The 17,818-nt window shown below is 44.7% G+C and overlaps 1 protein-coding gene across 2 annotated transcripts; it reads right to left on the bottom strand.

The window, feature by feature from the left end:
* Positions 1 to 497: 497 nt before the first annotated feature.
* LOC118227219 (octopamine receptor-like) lies at positions 498 to 17,285 on the bottom strand. 2 transcript variants are annotated; one of them, XM_035417433.1, is made up of 5 exons: positions 16,931 to 17,285; positions 7,770 to 8,064; positions 5,688 to 5,864; positions 1,618 to 2,914; positions 498 to 792 (listed from the first exon to the last, which is right to left on the bottom strand). In XM_035417433.1, the coding sequence occupies exons 2-4, from the start codon at positions 8,057 to 8,059 to the stop codon at positions 2,119 to 2,121; spliced, it is 1,263 nt and encodes a 420-aa protein (XP_035273324.1). In that variant the 5' UTR covers positions 8,060 to 8,064; positions 16,931 to 17,285; the 3' UTR covers positions 498 to 792; positions 1,618 to 2,118. The 2 variants fall into 2 exon arrangements, with proteins under 2 accessions (XP_035273324.1, XP_035273325.1); XM_035417434.1 differs by lacking the exon at positions 16,931 to 17,285 and adding an exon at positions 15,118 to 15,305.
* Positions 17,286 to 17,818: the final 533 nt, after the last annotated feature.

Raw genomic sequence — 17,818 nt, 5'->3', positions numbered from 1 at the left:
GTTCTTTAATCATACTTGAAGCGGTACTGAAGCCATCTTAACGAATTTCAGAGGCCCACTTCCCAGCAAAGCATAAACAAATTATGTATCGCCACCGTAGACGGCCTGCGATCGCCGCTCATATCTACTACTGGGATGCCGTACAAAAGCCAGCTTCCACGGCTGATCACGTGACACGTTTTCGTTGATCGCTTGGAAACTTCCCTGCCGTGCTTCTGATTGGCTGTCACACGAACGCACGCGATGTTTATCACCCGGAAGCATTGCGTACGGCTTCTGAAGTTTGGCGGTGCTCCTGCAGACTCAAGGTATGATGACAGAAAAAAAGACTAAAATTTCAGCTCAATTCACCCGTTCGTTGTCCTCGCAAAACAAGCAGAGTTAGCTTCCTATATGCAAAAGAGAAACAGCTGGGAATTCAGACCAGTAGGCCTACTCTCTGGTTGTCGAATGTGCATATTGATTGAAAAAGTAAGAGACTTCAGTGTAGACACGTTACGACACTTTAATACAGACGAAGTAGCCTCAAAACGAACCATCATTTTTCAGCTGTTCATAAATATGTTCTCGACAATATAAAAGAATGGAAGATTTTACTGTTAATCACAACACAAACATACAGACACAACTACTTTAATATGCCCTCACAAAACACATCGTATTACACAAAGATGAAGGTTTGTCTTGTGTCTTGTTCTTCAATGCGAAACTGTAGAGAGTCGCCATCTTATACAGAGACGTATCGTTTTCTTCACCATCCAGATCAGGTCAGGCTTCAATATGAAGCCGATTCTGAGGGGGAAAAAACAAAACAAAAAGCAAAACTTTATTTTTCACCCATGTGACTTTTCAAGGAAACCCCTTCACACCTATTGTGCTAATGGCGAGTGTTGCTAAGTCCAGACGACAAACACTTCCGGTACATGGTGTAGTGTACCTATAAAATTCCAATATAATGGCAGACCTCTCACGTGGCAGCAAATACAGGAAGTGACATCACAGGAAACCAGTGAATAAACATGGTGGTGTTAAATACCTCAAGACCTCAATGCTGAAATAAACAGTGACCGGAACACAAAACAAAAGCACATCAGCAAATGAATGTTTTCCAGCGCTTCTATATTTTTTGTTAAAAATCAGGTAAACATGTTCTCACTTTCTGGTTCTCCCTGTTATGTATAAAACTAAAGGCTTGTACACCACTAAAAATTTCCTCAGTCCCTATATAGCTGCACTAAAGTTCACAAGAACTGGAATGTATGTCTGTGTGGGGTGATGAAAGGGCAACTGTCTGAATAAAGTGACCTTGGGTCTGAGAAAGGTGCTATATAAATAAAAGCTTATAAATAATAGAGACAGACTGAAATCATTCAGTTGCTTTGTCACAGTGAAGACTTGAATATTAATAAGATTCAGTTAAATACCTTTAAGATATTTTTATACATTTCTTACAAGGTGGTTCCCATGAGGTTTTATGAATCTGCAGTAATGAGCACATGCAAGCTCTCCCCCCTACTCCCCCACCCCCTGCTTATAAAACATACAGAAAGCTTTCATGGTGCTCTCATACAAAGCGTGGGCCTCTGGGAGATTTTTTCCTCAAGTTTCAGTACTTACGCAGTCTCTCTGGTTTCTCTGACTCCGGCTCCGACTCTGGGCCTTCGCGTACGGCGAGGTGCGAGATTACTCTCGTGGTTTCCGTGGAAATCGTCTGGGTGAAGCGTCAGTTCTACCTTTTACAGCCGGCTACGTGGTGAAGGGGAAACGTGATCCTGGAAGAGCGCTTGAAGCGAACGTCTCACTTTAAAAAAATTTTCTCCCTTGCGACCGGAACGCCGTTTTCCCGACGATGATAAATGCGTGTAGTTTACATTCACTGCCTGACATGTTGATTAATGAGCTTAAAAAACACGGCCTTGTGAACAAAAATTCTGGGTCCCTCAGAAGAGAGACGCTCCACTACTCTCACAAAGTTATGAAATCATTTTTTTTTAAATGTATTTTTTTCCCTTTTTAAATTTATTTTAAAAAATTTCTAAAATGTACTTCTATAAATGAAACGAGGGCAGTGTCCCGATCGTTCATGCGTTGGGGTGCAGGACTGAGGCGGTCGCCGCTCTAGCTGGGGTTTCTGGGATGGCGGCCCGCTTTGGCGACGGGGCTCAGCAGCTTGAGCGTGCGCGGGGGGCCCGCCTCGCTCGGCGGCCAGCGCGTGGGCGGGGGCTGGCTCTTCAGGGCGCCGTTGGGCGCGGCGGCGGCCTTGCCGTCGAACTCCTGGGGCTCCTGGGCGGTGCGCGAGAAGGTGACGATGGACACCATGTCCTCGCCGATGTCCACGGACGGCGAGCGTCGCCGGCGGCGGCACACCAGCAGCCGCCGCAGCGCCCGCTGGAAGTCGCGGTTGAGGAAGGCGTACAGCACCGGGTTGATGGCGGAGTTGCAGTAGCCCAGCCAGGTGATGACCTTGAAGAGGAGCGTCACGCCGACGGGCGGCGGCCTCTGGCCCCCCCACCCGCCCGCCGCCAGCCCCACGTTGAGCACGAAGTAGGGCAGCCAGCACATGACGAAGACGGAGATGATGACGGCCATGGTGCGCGTGGCCTTGTTCTCCAGCTGCAGGTGGTTGGGCCGCCGGCTCTCCGGGTGGTAGTGCAGCTCCAGCGTCTGCGAGCCGATGCGCGTGGCCTTGAGCCGGGAGGCGCGGTAGATGAAGAAGTACATGGTGCAGGTGATGAGGAAGGGCAGGTAGAAGGCCAGCGAGGACGCCACGATGGCGAAGGCCCAGTTGGTGACGAAGACGCAGTCCTGGCGCGGGTCGTAGGCCAGGCCCGGGATCTCGTTCCAGCCCTGCATCACCGGCAGGAAGGAGATGAGGGAGGAGTACACCCAGATGGTCACCGTCATCACGATGCATCTGAGAGAGAGGGAGGGAGAGACGGAGGAAAAGAGGGGGTGAGGGGGAGGGAGGGAAAGGAAGAGAGAAAGATGGTTAAGTCTATTATATCAATGTGCACAGAGGTTTTTGTACTTATGCTGTTTTCACCCGCAGGACACGAGCTGGATTAGAACCTGCATCTGCTGGAGAGATGCTGTCAGAACCTGGCCCTGGCAGCGCATATAACAAAGGCAAAGTGAACCCAGTTTCGACACAGGAGGAACTTACGAGGTAGGAAAAAATTATGCATTACTATAATAGAGGTCGAGGAACTTTCATTTTTTAAAAACATGAAGAATAATGTTTATTACCTATTACAAACAACTTATTTCCCTTGAGAAAAAGAGCTGTATAATCCTATTAGAGGAAGAAGCAATGCCACAATACATTTCAGTCTGCAGGCAACCTGTCCCAGATTAGAGGCCTCCTGATACGTATACAAAGATAATAGTTTTCATCATTACATTTTTTTGTCATCTTATTTACTAGTACACTTTGCAAAAATAAAAAGCAATAAACCCAATGAGTAAACCTAATAACTGATTTTACATTTATTGAGAATCAAAAAATGTACACGGATAAATGAAGCATTTTAAGTTTTAGAGGAAAATAAACAGCATAGTTCCGTACATTTTGGTTTTTTGAAAGTAGAGTGAACAATATGGACCATTTCTGGCATTTCTAGCAGGCTAGCCAGTATGCTTCTCTTCATTGTAGGGAATGAACAATGAAGCGAAAGACTAGTGACAGGTATGCAGTTGTGAAAATGAAAGAATATCAGGTATTCAGGTGTGGGAAGGAAATGAGATGAGGAGAGGGGTGGAATTACTGCGAGGGGAGCTTTATGGAGTGGCTCTGCGGGGGTAACATTACCCATGCAGCAGTGCCAGTGAGAGGCCTGTTATCTGCAAATTCGGCATACATTTACACGCGTGCAAAATCTCTCTACACGGGACGGATACACTTCAGCCCTCCGTAATAACCAAATGCATCTTGATACTTTTCTGTAAAAGGGACAGAACAATTTAAAATACAGATAATTATTATTAATGGACTTCTCCCCTTTTGTTTTATTTAATATAATTTATTTTATTTATTTATTTTACACTAGTAAAGCAAAAGGAGGGGGGGTACGTGGACACAGCATTTACTCACTCTTCCCGAAACGTATGTGGAATTTAATGCCTTTGGAAGAGAGAATCAATAGAGCTGCACAGATGAATGACAGAGCTGGTTCACCCTGTGATTGGCTGCTATCCTTTCGTGGCATTGTCCAATCAGCAGGAGGGTCCGTCCACCTAATCCACCATTGGATGGCTTCACATCCACTACCCCAGACAGCACCAAATTAACAAGCTCTCCCATTCCGGGTTGCCTGGCAACCCAGCTAGGTAGTATTTTTTTTCTTTTTTTTTTCCTCCCCACACACCCAGCTCTAAAAAGGAGAAGACACTCAAGGGGAATTTTGAAAATTATCACTTTGTTAGTGCCTTATTAAAATGCTTCCTCCATGTTGCTCTGCATTAAATAATCATTTGACTTTTCCTTTGTCATTAGTACAGAAAGCATCTTGACACAGAAGGTAGAATTAGGAACTAAAATATGTGGAATTGTCCTCTGAAAGGCTGATTCACTGGGTAAATTGCCGTGCCATTTTTATCAGTCTGGACAGAATGATGGCGCAAGTTCCTTGGCACTGCCGTATAGCCGAAACTCCCACCCCCCACTTCAAGCAGCTGCTGTAATGGTGCTTGACAGTCTGTCTCCCATTTACTGTACTGCCGGTCTGCACCTGGAAAAGAAAAAAAAAAACATCCACGGAGGAAAGTGCCTCCTCGCTCCAAAGGTTCACTCGAACCTGAGTGTTTTTGACAGGGGTAGTCGAGGGGCGTCCTCAGCCTTGTTATACGGGCGGTGCTGGAAAATGGCGGTAATTAGCCGCACTGGCGTGCAGGAGATCCAGGCTGCGGTCGGTGGGTCCTCTGGAGCATCCATGGGATTTTAACCCGGAATTTAAGGCCTGAACTGGTTCCACTAATTGAGCTTCTAATTGGACGTTATGAGCGCCATGACGACAAAGAGGGGACGTAAACTTGGAAGGGGGGCTTGTTCTGTTCTGCCCTCCCCATTAAAAAAAAAAAGGTCATCGTCCTTTTAAATATCTCTTCTGATTACATTGGAATCTTACTTGGCGCATCCTTGATTGGACACATTTACATTCGGATAACAAGCGTTCTTGATTATGTATACAAGCCCAGAGGTTTTATAAATTCCAGAGGTATTCATTGCGATTCAAAATGCGTTGAGTTTGTGGTCTCTTAGACAAAGCAATTTAAAAATATCTTGGCATGTATTAAATATTCATCACCTCAGTAACTCAATAATCATCGAACAGAGAAAGCTGTGACACAATAAAACTGCTGTATTGGGTGGGACCCGCTTGGTCCTTTCTTAGGAACTTGTCTTCTAGTTATAAACATAATTCATTTTCAAGAACCTGCTGTATTAATATCATACTATATTAGGTGTGTGTGTGTGTGTGGTACCTGGAGCGAGACATCCTCTGGAGTAAGTGATGGGTTAAGGTGTGTGTGTGTGTCTGTGTGTGTGTGTGTATACCTGGAGCGGGACATCCTCTGGGGGTAGTGGTGGGGGGAGGTGTGTGTGTGTGTCTGTGTGTCTGTGTGTGTGTGTGTGTGTGTGTGTGTGTGTGTGTGTGTGTGTGTGTGTATGTGTGTGTGTGTGTGTATACCTGGAGCGGGACATCCTCTGGGGGTAGTGGTGGGGGGAGATCACTGAGCAGTACCGGTCCAGGCTGATGAAGCAGAGGGTGACGATGGAGGCGGTGCAGAACAGCACGTCGAACGAGATCCACATCTTACAGAAGGGCTGCCCAAACAGCCACATGCCCGTCACCTCATAGATTATACTGCAGAGAGAGAGGGAGAGAGAGAGAGAGACCTCAGGTTATACTGCAGAGAGAGAGGGAGAGAGAGACCTCAGATTATATTGCAGAGAGAGAGGGAGAGAGAGAGACCTCAGATTATACTGCAGAGAGACAGGGAGAGAGAGAGACCTCAGATTATACTGCAGAGAGAGAGGGAGAGAGAGAGAGACCTCAGATTATATTGCAGAGAGAGAGAGAGAGAGAGAGAGAGAGAGAGAGAGAGAGAGAGAGAGACCTCAGATTATACTGCAGAGAGAGAGGGAGAGAGAGAGAGAGAGAGAGAGGGAGAGAGAGACCTCAGATTATATTGCAGAGAGAGAGAGAGAGAGAGAGAGAGAGAGAGAGAGAGACCTCAGATTATACTGCAGAGAGAGAGGGAGAGAGAGAGACCTCAGGTTATACTGCAGAGAGAGTGAGTCACCTCCCATTACACTGCAGAGGGTACTGTGGTGCATCACACACACACACATGCACACACATGCAAGCACGTACACACACTACACTCATGTTCACACAAATTATTCATACATTGTTTATTCATGATTTAAAAAAAAAAAAAAATCTAAATCTGAGCAGTTTTTACCCCACCACACGTTCCACATACATGTACAGGTAGCATGTTTAGGCGTGTAGCATGTTTCATGTTTAAAACAAAAGGAACATGCCTGAGTAATCACCCTCATTATGAGTGCATACACCTTTTACCCTCCCCTTCTTAACACATGTTCTAATGTGGCATAAGATGTTTTCTAACATTGCAGCCTGATTGCATGTACTGTTGTAACTAACACAGCGCTGTGTTTGATCTCAGTGCTGTCCCTGGAAAGTGCATTATGTACAGAACGTATCCAGCGTTTGCCACCAGCTGGTCTAAACATGTACACTTCCTCCGTCGCCTCCAGCACTAAGAGGAAAAAAAAAAATGTCACGGCTTGTCATTTCCTCTCTCTGCTGTGCTCCCAGAGCCTGGATTTTAAACAGGAGCACCGTGCAGAGCCCAATCAAAAAAAAACAAAGCGTGTCTTCATCCTAAACTTTATGGAGGGCTTTGCATTGATGTTCCTAGCATCAGTGAGTAAACACCATTTGAAAATGCGTCAGGCCCCCATTGTAATCATCAGTGGACTGCAGATGAATTTGCTTGCTGGCTGGGTTGTGTAGTTCTGGAAGCCCCCCTCTTGGGGGCGCCCTGTTAGCCGACTGTCGTGGGCATCCTTTTAGCCGGCTGATCACCAGGCAGGCCACTCATACACACCAACAGACATACATACACCCACACACACCCCCGCCCACACACACACACACATACACACCCCTCCCCACACACACACACACACTCTCACACGTGCATACACCCACACACTCTCACATCCACACACACACTCACCCACACACCCCCCCCGCCCACACACACTCACACACTCTCTCTCAAACACAAAAACACACACAGACACCCCCCCCCCCCCCCCCCCCCCCGCACACACACTCACACACTCTCACACAGTCTCTCTCACACACACACACACAGACACCCCCCCCCCCCACACACACACACACACACACACTCTCACACGTGCATACACCCACACACTCTCACACACACTCACACACTCTCCCACACCCACCCACACACACTCACACACTCTCACACAGTCTCTCTCACACACACACACACACACAGACACCCCGCCCCCCCCGCGCACACACACTCACACACTCTCCCACACCCACCCACACACACTCACACACTCTCACACACTCTCACATCCACACACAAACACACACAGACACCCCCCCCCCACACACACACACACACACACACACACTCACCCTACACACACACACACACACTCCCCCCCCCACACACACACGCGCGCCCAGGCTCACCTGAAGGGCATGACCAGGCAGGCCACCAGCAGGTCGGCCATGGCCAGGCTCATGATGAACATGTACGTGACTGTGCGCAGCCGCCTCTCCACGATGGGGCACACGAACACCACCGTGTTCCCCAGGAAGGTCACCAGGTCGATCAGCGTCAGCAGGACGCCCACCGCCACCTGGGAGGGCGCCACCTGCGGCCCCGCCCAGCTCTGGTTGGGCCCCTCCCCCTGGGGCAGGGACGAGGACACGGACAGGTTGGCCGGGAGGGAGGTGCTGTTCTTCAGGAAGAGGCTCATCGTGCCTGTGAGAGAGGACATGAAGTTAGTGCGCACAACACATACACACACACACTCACACACACATTCACTAACACACACAAACACACAATCACCCACACATTCACATGGACAGACTCACCCATTCACGTACACACACACACACATTCACACACGCATTCACTAACACACACTCTCATGCACACTCACAAGCATACACTCACACACAGACACACTCCCACATTTGCAATACACTCATACACACCACACACGGACACTCACTTGTGTGCATACACACATACACTCACACAGACCACAGACACACACACACACACCCTCACACACACGTCTGTCTCAGAGAACACACTCATGTTTGTGGGCTGGATTCCCTGCAGGGGGGTTGCCACTGTATTCTAGAGAAAGGTCATTCTGACTTACTTCAGTTCAATATTCAGCTGTATTAATTAAATATAGAGATATATATAGAAACATGTATATTTTAAAAAATCAAGTAATTTGTGCAGGTTGTTGCAGAAAACATTGTCCCCAGAATGCATGAAATGAAATGCATTTGTACTCTACTGTGGGCTAACAGATTTTTAATTAACCACTCTATTCCATTTGTGATAAAACGGCTTTTGCTCGGCAACAAATATTATCGAAATATCAATTATAAGCCTTTCATTTTAAGGGAGGATTTCAACACGCACAAATCACATCGAACGTGTTTCATGCTTATGAGTTTGGAAATGCAGGCCTGGTCGCATGTCGCTGAAACAGCTGGTTCATATTAATCATTAATAACATGAATATTATCTTTTTGGAGCCCCCCCCCCCTGCACTTATACCAGCATGTGTCAAAATTTCATGACTTCATAAAATCTAAATTTCATATTATACAGTCTTTTAAAAAAAACATATATAAGGACACAATGAACAGAAGTACGGGACATGGAGCTAATTTGGGCACATTGTGGAGGAGAGAGACTTAGCGATCGCTACATGTCTAGGCTGCAGGAATTAATTCCAAGAGTTCTTCTGGAGCGGGTTTGAAATTGGCTTTGGGACAGAAAACAGAGTGGTAACAGTTGGAGGGATCGTTTCACGAGTGCCACAAGCGTCAGTTCTGGGACCTCTTGCTCTTCCTTGCTTGCATAGATGGTGTGGTCTGGGTATGTAAAATTTTAAGTCGCAAATTAGTCAAATTTTCAGATGATAAAAACTCAGTGTTTGAGCAAACAGCAGTTCGAAACATATCGCAGTACTCCAAGGAGATATTTAGCAGAATCCTCGTGTGGGTGGAAATTTGGCTAATGACATTCAGCAGAGCTAAATGTCAGGCTCTGCGTGTGGCCAATGAGCATGTAAGGCACGAGTACTTTAATGGAGTTAAAAATGCGGGTGTGCTCAGTTTTAAAAAGTCTTGGCAGTAGTAGTTGATCAAAATGGTTTAGGATATTGATTTCTTTTTTTTTTCTGCTGCTGTAAAATACCCAATATTGGTGAGACACAGATTTTCAGTGTATTAGAATCCCTGCAAGTACTACTGCTACTACTACTGTTACTGCTACTACTGCTACTACTACTACTAATACTGCTACTACTGTTACTGCTACTACTACTGCTGCTGCTACTGCTGCTACAAATATTACTACTACTGCTACTAGTATTACTAGTACTATTACTACTGCTACTACTGCTGCTGCTGCTGCTACTACTACTACTACTACTACTACTAATAAAAATAATAATAATAATAATAATAAACCCCAGCCAGTGCCGCCATTTCGCAAGTCTCTCACTCTCTCTCTCCCCTGGTCGTACTTGTTTATCTCTAACACATTTGATTGGCTGCTATTTTGCTCTCCCATTTGCCTCGGCAGGCCCGCTAATGCGTCGGCCGCTGCGGTCCCTGCCGGCCCGTGCCCGGCCCATTTAATGCGTTCGCAACAGAATTCCATCCAAGGCTCTACTTAAGCTGCCACAGTCCTGCGCTGTGTGTGTGTGCTTTTTTCCCCTTACCTCTAAATTGAAAACCAATTACCCATCAAAACAAATAGGCACAGCAAGCCGGGTCTAAATATATATACTACGTGCGCGCAAAAACACTCTCTCCTTCCCCCGTGCCGCCCAAGGTCGGCCTTCAACATTATGCGGAAATGTCTGGTTTTGACCTACATTTGCAACGGAGTCGTATCATTCCCAGTCATGCTGTGACTCAGCGGTTTCTCAACACCATTAGCAAACATTACTTCACATCGCTACGCATTTTTACAATTTAGACCAACGCTTTAAACAAACAAAAAAATGTAATAAAAAAACAGCTCAGTCCGATGTCCTCTGCTGTCTTACGCATAAGCATCTCATGACTAATACTAGCAATGCGCTCTGGGCACAGGGGTTATAGTAGCTAAAACAGCTTCACCATTTAAAGTTAAAAAAAATATTTTTGTTGTTATTCATGCAGATGGCAGATTACTTCCGTTTATGCAGTATCCTGCAATACTTGTATACGGCTGCTATTCGAACACTCGACGGAAGTATGCAGGATGAAGTATGATTTTATTGAGAATAGATAGGTCTGGTCCTGGATGCTGATTGGTCAACCAGGCTTCTCGGCAGTGCTGATATAGTCCTGATACAACACTATTGAATATTAATACATCATTTAATTCCCTGCAACTTCCAATAATATGAAAGTTCAGGATATTTAAAGAGCAGCCTGGAAGCACTGTCTGCAGTCGAAGCTGTGAGAAATTAAGTGCATCATATTCAGCTGAAGGGTCCAGGGCTTCAAAGCAAGGCTGTCCGGTGTTTATTGATCAGTGGAGAAGAAAATAGCCGTCAACTTCAAAACAACAAAGAGCGAAATGATTAATATTCTACATGAATGCTCAGTTTGGAAAATGCTACTCTTGTTGCCTAGTGACCAAATAACTTTGGTCTGCAGGACAGTTTGTGGAGTTTTCAATTTAAAATGGTCTTTTCTTATTTTTTTCTGAGCCTAAGGATATCTGCGAACAGCTCCATTTTTATGAAATCGATATGGAACTTCAGCCCCTGTTATGGAAAGAATGATCCTGCCTTCAAACTCATCTCAAACTCATTGAAGACGAGCCTCTGTGAGCCTTTGCAGTTTAGTTTCTTTGCTCACCTTCATGAGTCAAGGTGAACAGTAAAAAGAAGGGGGTGTACAGTCTTATCCAAAAAAAGGCCAGCGTGGGTGCTGGTTTGCCCCCCCTTCTACTCATCAAGGTCTTGATTGAAGACCATGCTAGTTAGTTCATCGGTTGAATCAGGTGTCGTAGTGCTGTGCTAAAACACCGGCGTGTTTTCGAACGGGACTTCAATTTATAATGAACATTCTTTTCGTGCATCCATTCCAGCATAAAACAAAAGCCAAGTGAACGAACAAGTAGGCGTGCTCCTGAGGCAGTGTACGTGGCCATTGGCTGTGCGGACAGTGTCTAGCAGAGAGGGTCCCGCTGGTTTTCGGTCCCTAATCAGGGACCCCCTTATACCTGGGACCCCAGGTGAGCACTCTGTCCGGTGACAGTCATCAGCGTCCTGTAGGAAGCAGGCCCCGCGGTTCCGCTGGCTTTGAGGGCTGGAATTGAGTTTGTCGGGTCGGGATACAGAACACAAATGTTTCTCCTTGTCCTCGTTCCAAATTTTCCTCCAGTGCCTCTCAGTGATCTTTGTGATTTGCCAGGGCCCTATTTTCGGCCAATGAAATCCTCCTTGAAGTTAACAAGTGTAATGGGCTCTTATGTCTGCTGATTAGAGAGCCTGGCTCATTATCAACTGTGGGGGGGAGGAAACAAAGAAATGGAGGGACCTGCTACGTCCAAACAGAAAATAATAAAATCAAATAATTAAATAATTTCTCTGAAATAATAAAAAATCCCCTTTCCCTGCTTATACAAGCTGAGGTTCCGGTGGTAGAAAGGATCTCATTATTTGTACTGGATAATTTAAACTCCCTAAAAGTCAACCGGCAGGCGAGAGCAGCTGCTTCAGTGAATCACCGGTCCCTTTGTTACAGTAAGAACAGGGGAAAGGTGAGTGGGTAATTTGAAGCTCATTTGGAACTGAACTACGATAATGGCTTGTTACCTCTGTACCTGCATATCATACTAACCGCAGTTTTATTCAATTGCCTTATTGCCAAATATTGTACAGTGGCTAAGGTAAAGCACCTCGCTCAGAAGGCATATCTGCAATGTGAGATAAAAATGGAGACCCAGCTCCCGGGCTCCACGTCTGAATTTCCCGTTTTGAATTCAGAAGGTAATGAGGGGGAAAACCGATTCGCTGCACACATTTTGTCTGATTCACAAAACTGAGGAAACGCAGAACAGTGAAGATCACAATTATGGACGTGGAGCTTGTTCCGAATGATTAGCCAGCTGAAATGCTAAAATGCAGCGGCAGGTTTCAAAAAAAAAAAAAAAAATTTTATCCTTTTTTTTTTTTTTTTTTTGCCTTTGTCATAACGCACAGTGAGCCGTCTCATCCTTTCTCCGTGATGCTTGGCGAGACAAGCGGATGATCAAAGCCTCGCCAAATTTCTTTAAACGGAAAATACTTCAGTTGCTCGGCCTCTTCGCTTGCACCTGATGCCACGAAAAAGCAATCTGAGTATTTCAACACAATGAAAATGCACAAAAGCCCTCGTGTGGCACTCAGAATGCTAATATCCCGGGCTAAAAAGCCCGAACCAAGATGAGCAGGCACATGAGAATAGGTGAGTGCGTTGAGAGCAAATTTATCTGGCCCCCGTTATAGCCACAGCTTTTGGTTCGCCGTGCGATTGGACACACGCTATTGGGCAACAAGAGTGGAGTTGGCTCCTTTGGTTGGCTAGCTTGGTCCTTAGCCGAGCAGGCTAATTGAATCAGTAGAGTTTACAGTAGAGTTTAGCAACGTGAGTTTGCACATCTGCAGCAGACTACGCCATCATGCCTGGAACACCTTAAGATTTGTGACTAGTTCCCTTAGTCAGGGGCCCACTGGTTTTAGTGGGAGCTAACTCCACTCTTATTGCTTCTCTTTGGGGAGATTCAACACTGTTGGACAGGGGTGGACAAGGAAGGGCCGGTGTAGTGTATGACTGTGTCCTAATCACCCTCCTAACTACTGGGGCCTCAAGGTATGCGCCAAGTCTGCTAAGCATACTGTGCACTGTTTAGTGTGCGTTTTTTTAGTATGCAATGGGCAGCACAGGAAAATTATCCTCCAGACTATTTCCCAACTGTACTGTGGAAGTGTGATAAGGTGTCATTGTTGTTGTTCAAAGAAAATGTCAGTGAAACTACATCTTGTTTTTTAAAGCAAAGCTGCGTGTCATATTTATTTGCCCAAACTGGTTGTTTACTTCCTGAAAAGCATACTCTTGAGTGTACTCAGTGAAACCCTGGAAATTAAGTCTCGCTAGCTACTAGCAGTGAACTGAACTGACTGTATACGCTATGCGCTAGTTAGCGGTATCACCACAGAAGGTCCAGTCAGGCCCAGCCCATTAAGTACCCCGTAGGTACTAAGGAGGACCTTAAAGTGACAGTTCAACCTAAAGTGAAAGTTTAAAATCCCCCATCTTGCCCAACTGGGAGAGGGCAGCTAGTTAACAAGTTTCTGATGAAAGTGAACCATTTTAACAGGTTATATCATAACGCGCAGGCTATGGTTCACGGTCCCTAATGACTGCATTCATATTTATTCTGATATTTCAGAGATATCGGACATTTTGATATTTCCAAGCAGGAGCTTGGACTGCGAGTTTAAAAATGGATCCCTTCTGGATCAGAGGCCCCTCAGAGGCAGCCGGGTCCCAGCGATCAGATGTACTGGAGGACCGAAAATGTCCTGTGAAAAGCAAAAAATTCACTCCCAGGGGAAATTAGATTTCAAATTTAGAGGTGAACTCACTTGAGTGCGTTTTCATTGATCTGCTCATGCAGGCCAAATTGTTGATAAATGTTAGTGCAGCGCTCATTTAAAGTATATTTTATTTGTCTGAGTTTATGGATTTAGATCGCATTTATGATATTATGGAACTCGGCGCCTAGTTGTTGTCTTTGTGAGAAACTTTGTGATGTGTTTTTATGCGTTTATGCTTCCTTGGGCATGCCTCTCGCGTAAAAGAGAGACTTTTACCTTGTTAAATGAAGGCTTAATGAAAAATAATAATCAGAAAGAGACTGGTCTTACGGACTAGTGCTGCCACCCCAAATTTTTTGCTGATTAAATCACAACCTAGACCCACAAAATTTAAGACACAATTCCCTACCCTTTAACACCCTTTTTTTGGGGGGGTGGGGGTGGGGGTGGGGGGGTAGAGGTTGGGGGTTGAATACAGAAGTTGGCTCACTAGCTTTTTCCGGTTCAGGCAGAAATAAGTGGCTTGTTTAAAGCCGTCTCTGATTCGATTGCTGCGGCGGTGGTGGTGGTGGAATAGGAATTTTAATTTGCGAGGCGCTGACATCTCTATCTGCATTTTCCTACAGTTTCTGTTTATTCATCTGGGGGAAGGAAAAAAAAACATCAGAAGCCCGTGAATGCAAATGATTGCAGCTATTTTTGTTCCTTTATCCAGTTTTTTTTTTTTTTAAATGATGCATTTTATTTTGCATTCTGCAATCCCTCAGCAAGTTCTGGCAAGCATCAGACAAACGAGGATTTGACATCCTGTCCTGTTTCTTTTTTTAAACCAACTGGCACACATTTATGGTGTAACTGTCCTGCAGCAACTCAAATTCAATTGAAATACTTTATATTAAAAAAGAGGTCAGGGAACAACTTATTTTGATTAGAGATTAGTTTACACTTTACCAATTGTATACATCATGTGACACCCATATATTATGTATAAATTATATTATAAATTATATTAAGTGGTGACCAGATTACTCTGCTGAATGCAGCTTTTTTTTAAGCTAATGGATCAGCGATCATTTAAAACAGCTTGTTAATTAACAGGAAAACACGCTGCTTTTCGATCACGCGAGCCATCAAATGGCTTCATAATAATAACAGAATAAAGGGAAGCACTCTTCACTTCCCCATCCAGAGCTCAATACCTGGCTCTCATTATCCGGCACTTCACCTTCTGTAATGGCCGCTCGCTGAATCCTGTGGTACCGAGACCCCACTGCACTGGGAAACTGGAACGGGAAGTTCTGCAGGGTTATGCATGCAAGTTATCTTTTAACCAGTTATCGCCTGGCTCACTCAGACAATTAGCTGGATACGCCATTTTATTTCACTTTGTAGATTAGACCATGGCAAAAAAAAAAAAAAAAAAAAAAAAAAAAAAAATCATGCAGGTGAAAAAATAAGAAAAAAAATTCTCTGTGCATCCTAGTTTTCATTCCAGACACAGCCGACTGCAACCCCCCAAATTTTAATGAGCTGTTAATTGTTCCTAATTAGACAATGTCTCGTGTGGGATGATTTACGCTTGGAAGGCCACGCTGCCAAATTCATGCCTTGAATAAATGGCCCATATTCAAACCCCAGCGCCTTCAATCAGCATGTTCCATTGGCTTTAATTTTACGTGATAATTTGTCATAGAGCAAATTAGGACGTTAACATTTTTGCTGAAAGATGATCTTATAGGCTTATAGATCTTATAGAAATATAGGCTAATCATTCTAAGGGGAGGGGGTTTGCGAGTGTCTGTCTTTATGGTTTATGTGTGTACGCTATACAAGAGTTTCTCCTTCTCATTCTCCCTCCCTTTTAGTACCTTTTGTACTGTTCACTTACGCATGGAAATGGAAAAATTGTCAAATTGAGCTGAAGAGTACAGGTGAACTGGACATCCATTTCCATCAGGAATCAAAAGATCTTTGTCCTTGAGTAACCGACAACCTTGTCTTCGCGTAATGCTCTTAACATGACAGTTAAATATCATATCGGGTTAAACATCAAGATCAGAGATCAATGATTGGAGGTCTTTAACTCGTTTGTAACCACTTGGAGTCGGATCTCTTTGCTTTTTATATACAAATGCAGACGACGGTTTGTCCTCCACCTGTGGGCGCAACAAGTAAAGCATTTTTTTAAACGTTTTAATTAATTTTTATTCTCAGATTGTGGCTCGGTGCACAAGAAGTAAAGTGACGGATTGTGTTACAATTTACGGTAGGTTATTGCAGTCGGGCTCAGAGACGGCTGCATTTGACATTGCAATTTTCATTTTTGAATGCAAGCGGTACGCCATCTGTCATGTCAAACGAAAGGCTGTTCAGTTTTTGAAACACTTCACACAACAAATACAACAAAACGGCTCGACGCATCCGATGAATGTAGCCCCGCGCCACCTCAGCCTTTTCAATTTTATTGATCCTGTAGAATTTCAGCTTTAATTGAGTATCCCTTCGCTTATTTTTCGGGTCCTCTTTGCTTTGGCAAGTTTGAAAATATGACCTTCTCGAAACTTTGAATACAATTACAGTGCCATAAAAATGCCACGCTCGCGAAAGCAGCGTCGTCAGAAAGATACTGTCAGTCTCGTGCAAGCAAATCAATCATTTGACATCCAAGAAATATTTCCAAACGCTAATATGCTGTATATCTTTCTGTTAGGTCTGCTCCGTACCAGCGGTAACTTGGATTTAAGCGACCTTCCTTGCTATAGCGCAGTAGGTGAAGTGTTCACAAAATTAATACCTTAGTAGTACACGCTCAATCGAAAAAACGACAAGTTACTACCATCCAACTTATTTGTCAACGATAAATGTAAAAGTAACGTCTATGCGTTGATCACCTTAAGTGACAGATAAAAGATCAAAACTTGACGGTTTTTATCTGTCAGCGCCTATGCCAAAGCCATACATGCATGCTGTCCGTTTCAATGTAGCTCAAACCTCGTACTGTTTCTTACTCACCCGTTAGAGTTCCGCGGAAAGGTTCTTGTTGTACCCTGAACACGCGTTAGGTTAAAGATGGCATCGTGCTCCTGCCTCACAGCTCAAATCTTAATACCACGAAGGATCGAGGGAGGAAAAAAAATCAAAGGGGATTCGGAGAAGCAGTGACACGGTCTACTTGAGTGATGTTCAACTACTTGACGAACAGCACTGACAAGTGCACATGCACCAGCAGAGGGACGGTTTCCGATGCTGTCAAGAATCCCACCACCTCCGCACGTTCTTGAACGAGGCGACAGGCAAGACAAAAAAATCCGTTGGTCACTTAGTTTTGAATGACCATACTACGTGATAAGGCAGGTCATTAGTAACACCACCCCACCCCTATTAATAAATAAATAAATAAATAAATAAATAAATAAAAATGTACGCTTCTCTCTCTTAAAATATCCCATTTCATGTCACACTTGGCAACGTCACCACGAGATGGCGTTACAGTGACATAAAGGAATTTTGTGAAAACGAAGGAAACTATTGCGGTTCATTTTGTGTCCAAGCGGCAGGTGTTTTTTTTTTTTTCCAAGAATGTTTAAGGGTCAAAGGAGAACCCAAGGATATACGCAAAAAGAAACTACGGTCTTAGTTATTTTAGGAAGGCTGACATCAAGCAGAAAATTTAGTAGGGGTGGCTGCAGCCATTCCTTCCTACGTTCCTTTGTCTAACTCGCGCGCCAGGAGGAGAGATCCGACCGTGATCTGGCGCTAGTAGAATTATCTGCACCATGTAATGAAATTCGATCCATCTAATTAGGAGTGCAATACCGAAACCTACTGCATACTAATAGACAAATGAAAATAACAAAAGCGCTTAAGGAGTTTTTTTTAATTATCATTTTTTGGGCCCTC

This window comes from Anguilla anguilla, chromosome 5 (genome assembly GCF_013347855.1).
Source record: "Anguilla anguilla isolate fAngAng1 chromosome 5, fAngAng1.pri, whole genome shotgun sequence".
Lineage (NCBI taxonomy): Eukaryota > Metazoa > Chordata > Actinopteri > Anguilliformes > Anguillidae > Anguilla > Anguilla anguilla.
This window is presented reverse-complemented; position numbering and strand designations above follow the sequence as displayed.

Excerpts from the sequence above, each read along its gene's own strand:
- LOC118227219 (XM_035417433.1), bottom strand. The coding sequence starts at position 8,059 with ATGAGCCTCTTCCTGAAGAACAGCACCTCCCTCCCGGCCAACCTGTCC. Across the intron at positions 5,865-7,769 it reads TGCCTGGTCATGCCCTTCAG|TATAATCTATGAGGTGACGG; the intron begins GTGAGCCTGGGC and ends CTCTCTCTGCAG. Across the intron at positions 2,915-5,687 it reads CAGAGGATGTCCCGCTCCAG|ATGCATCGTGATGACGGTGA; the intron begins GTATACACACAC and ends CCTCTCTCTCAG.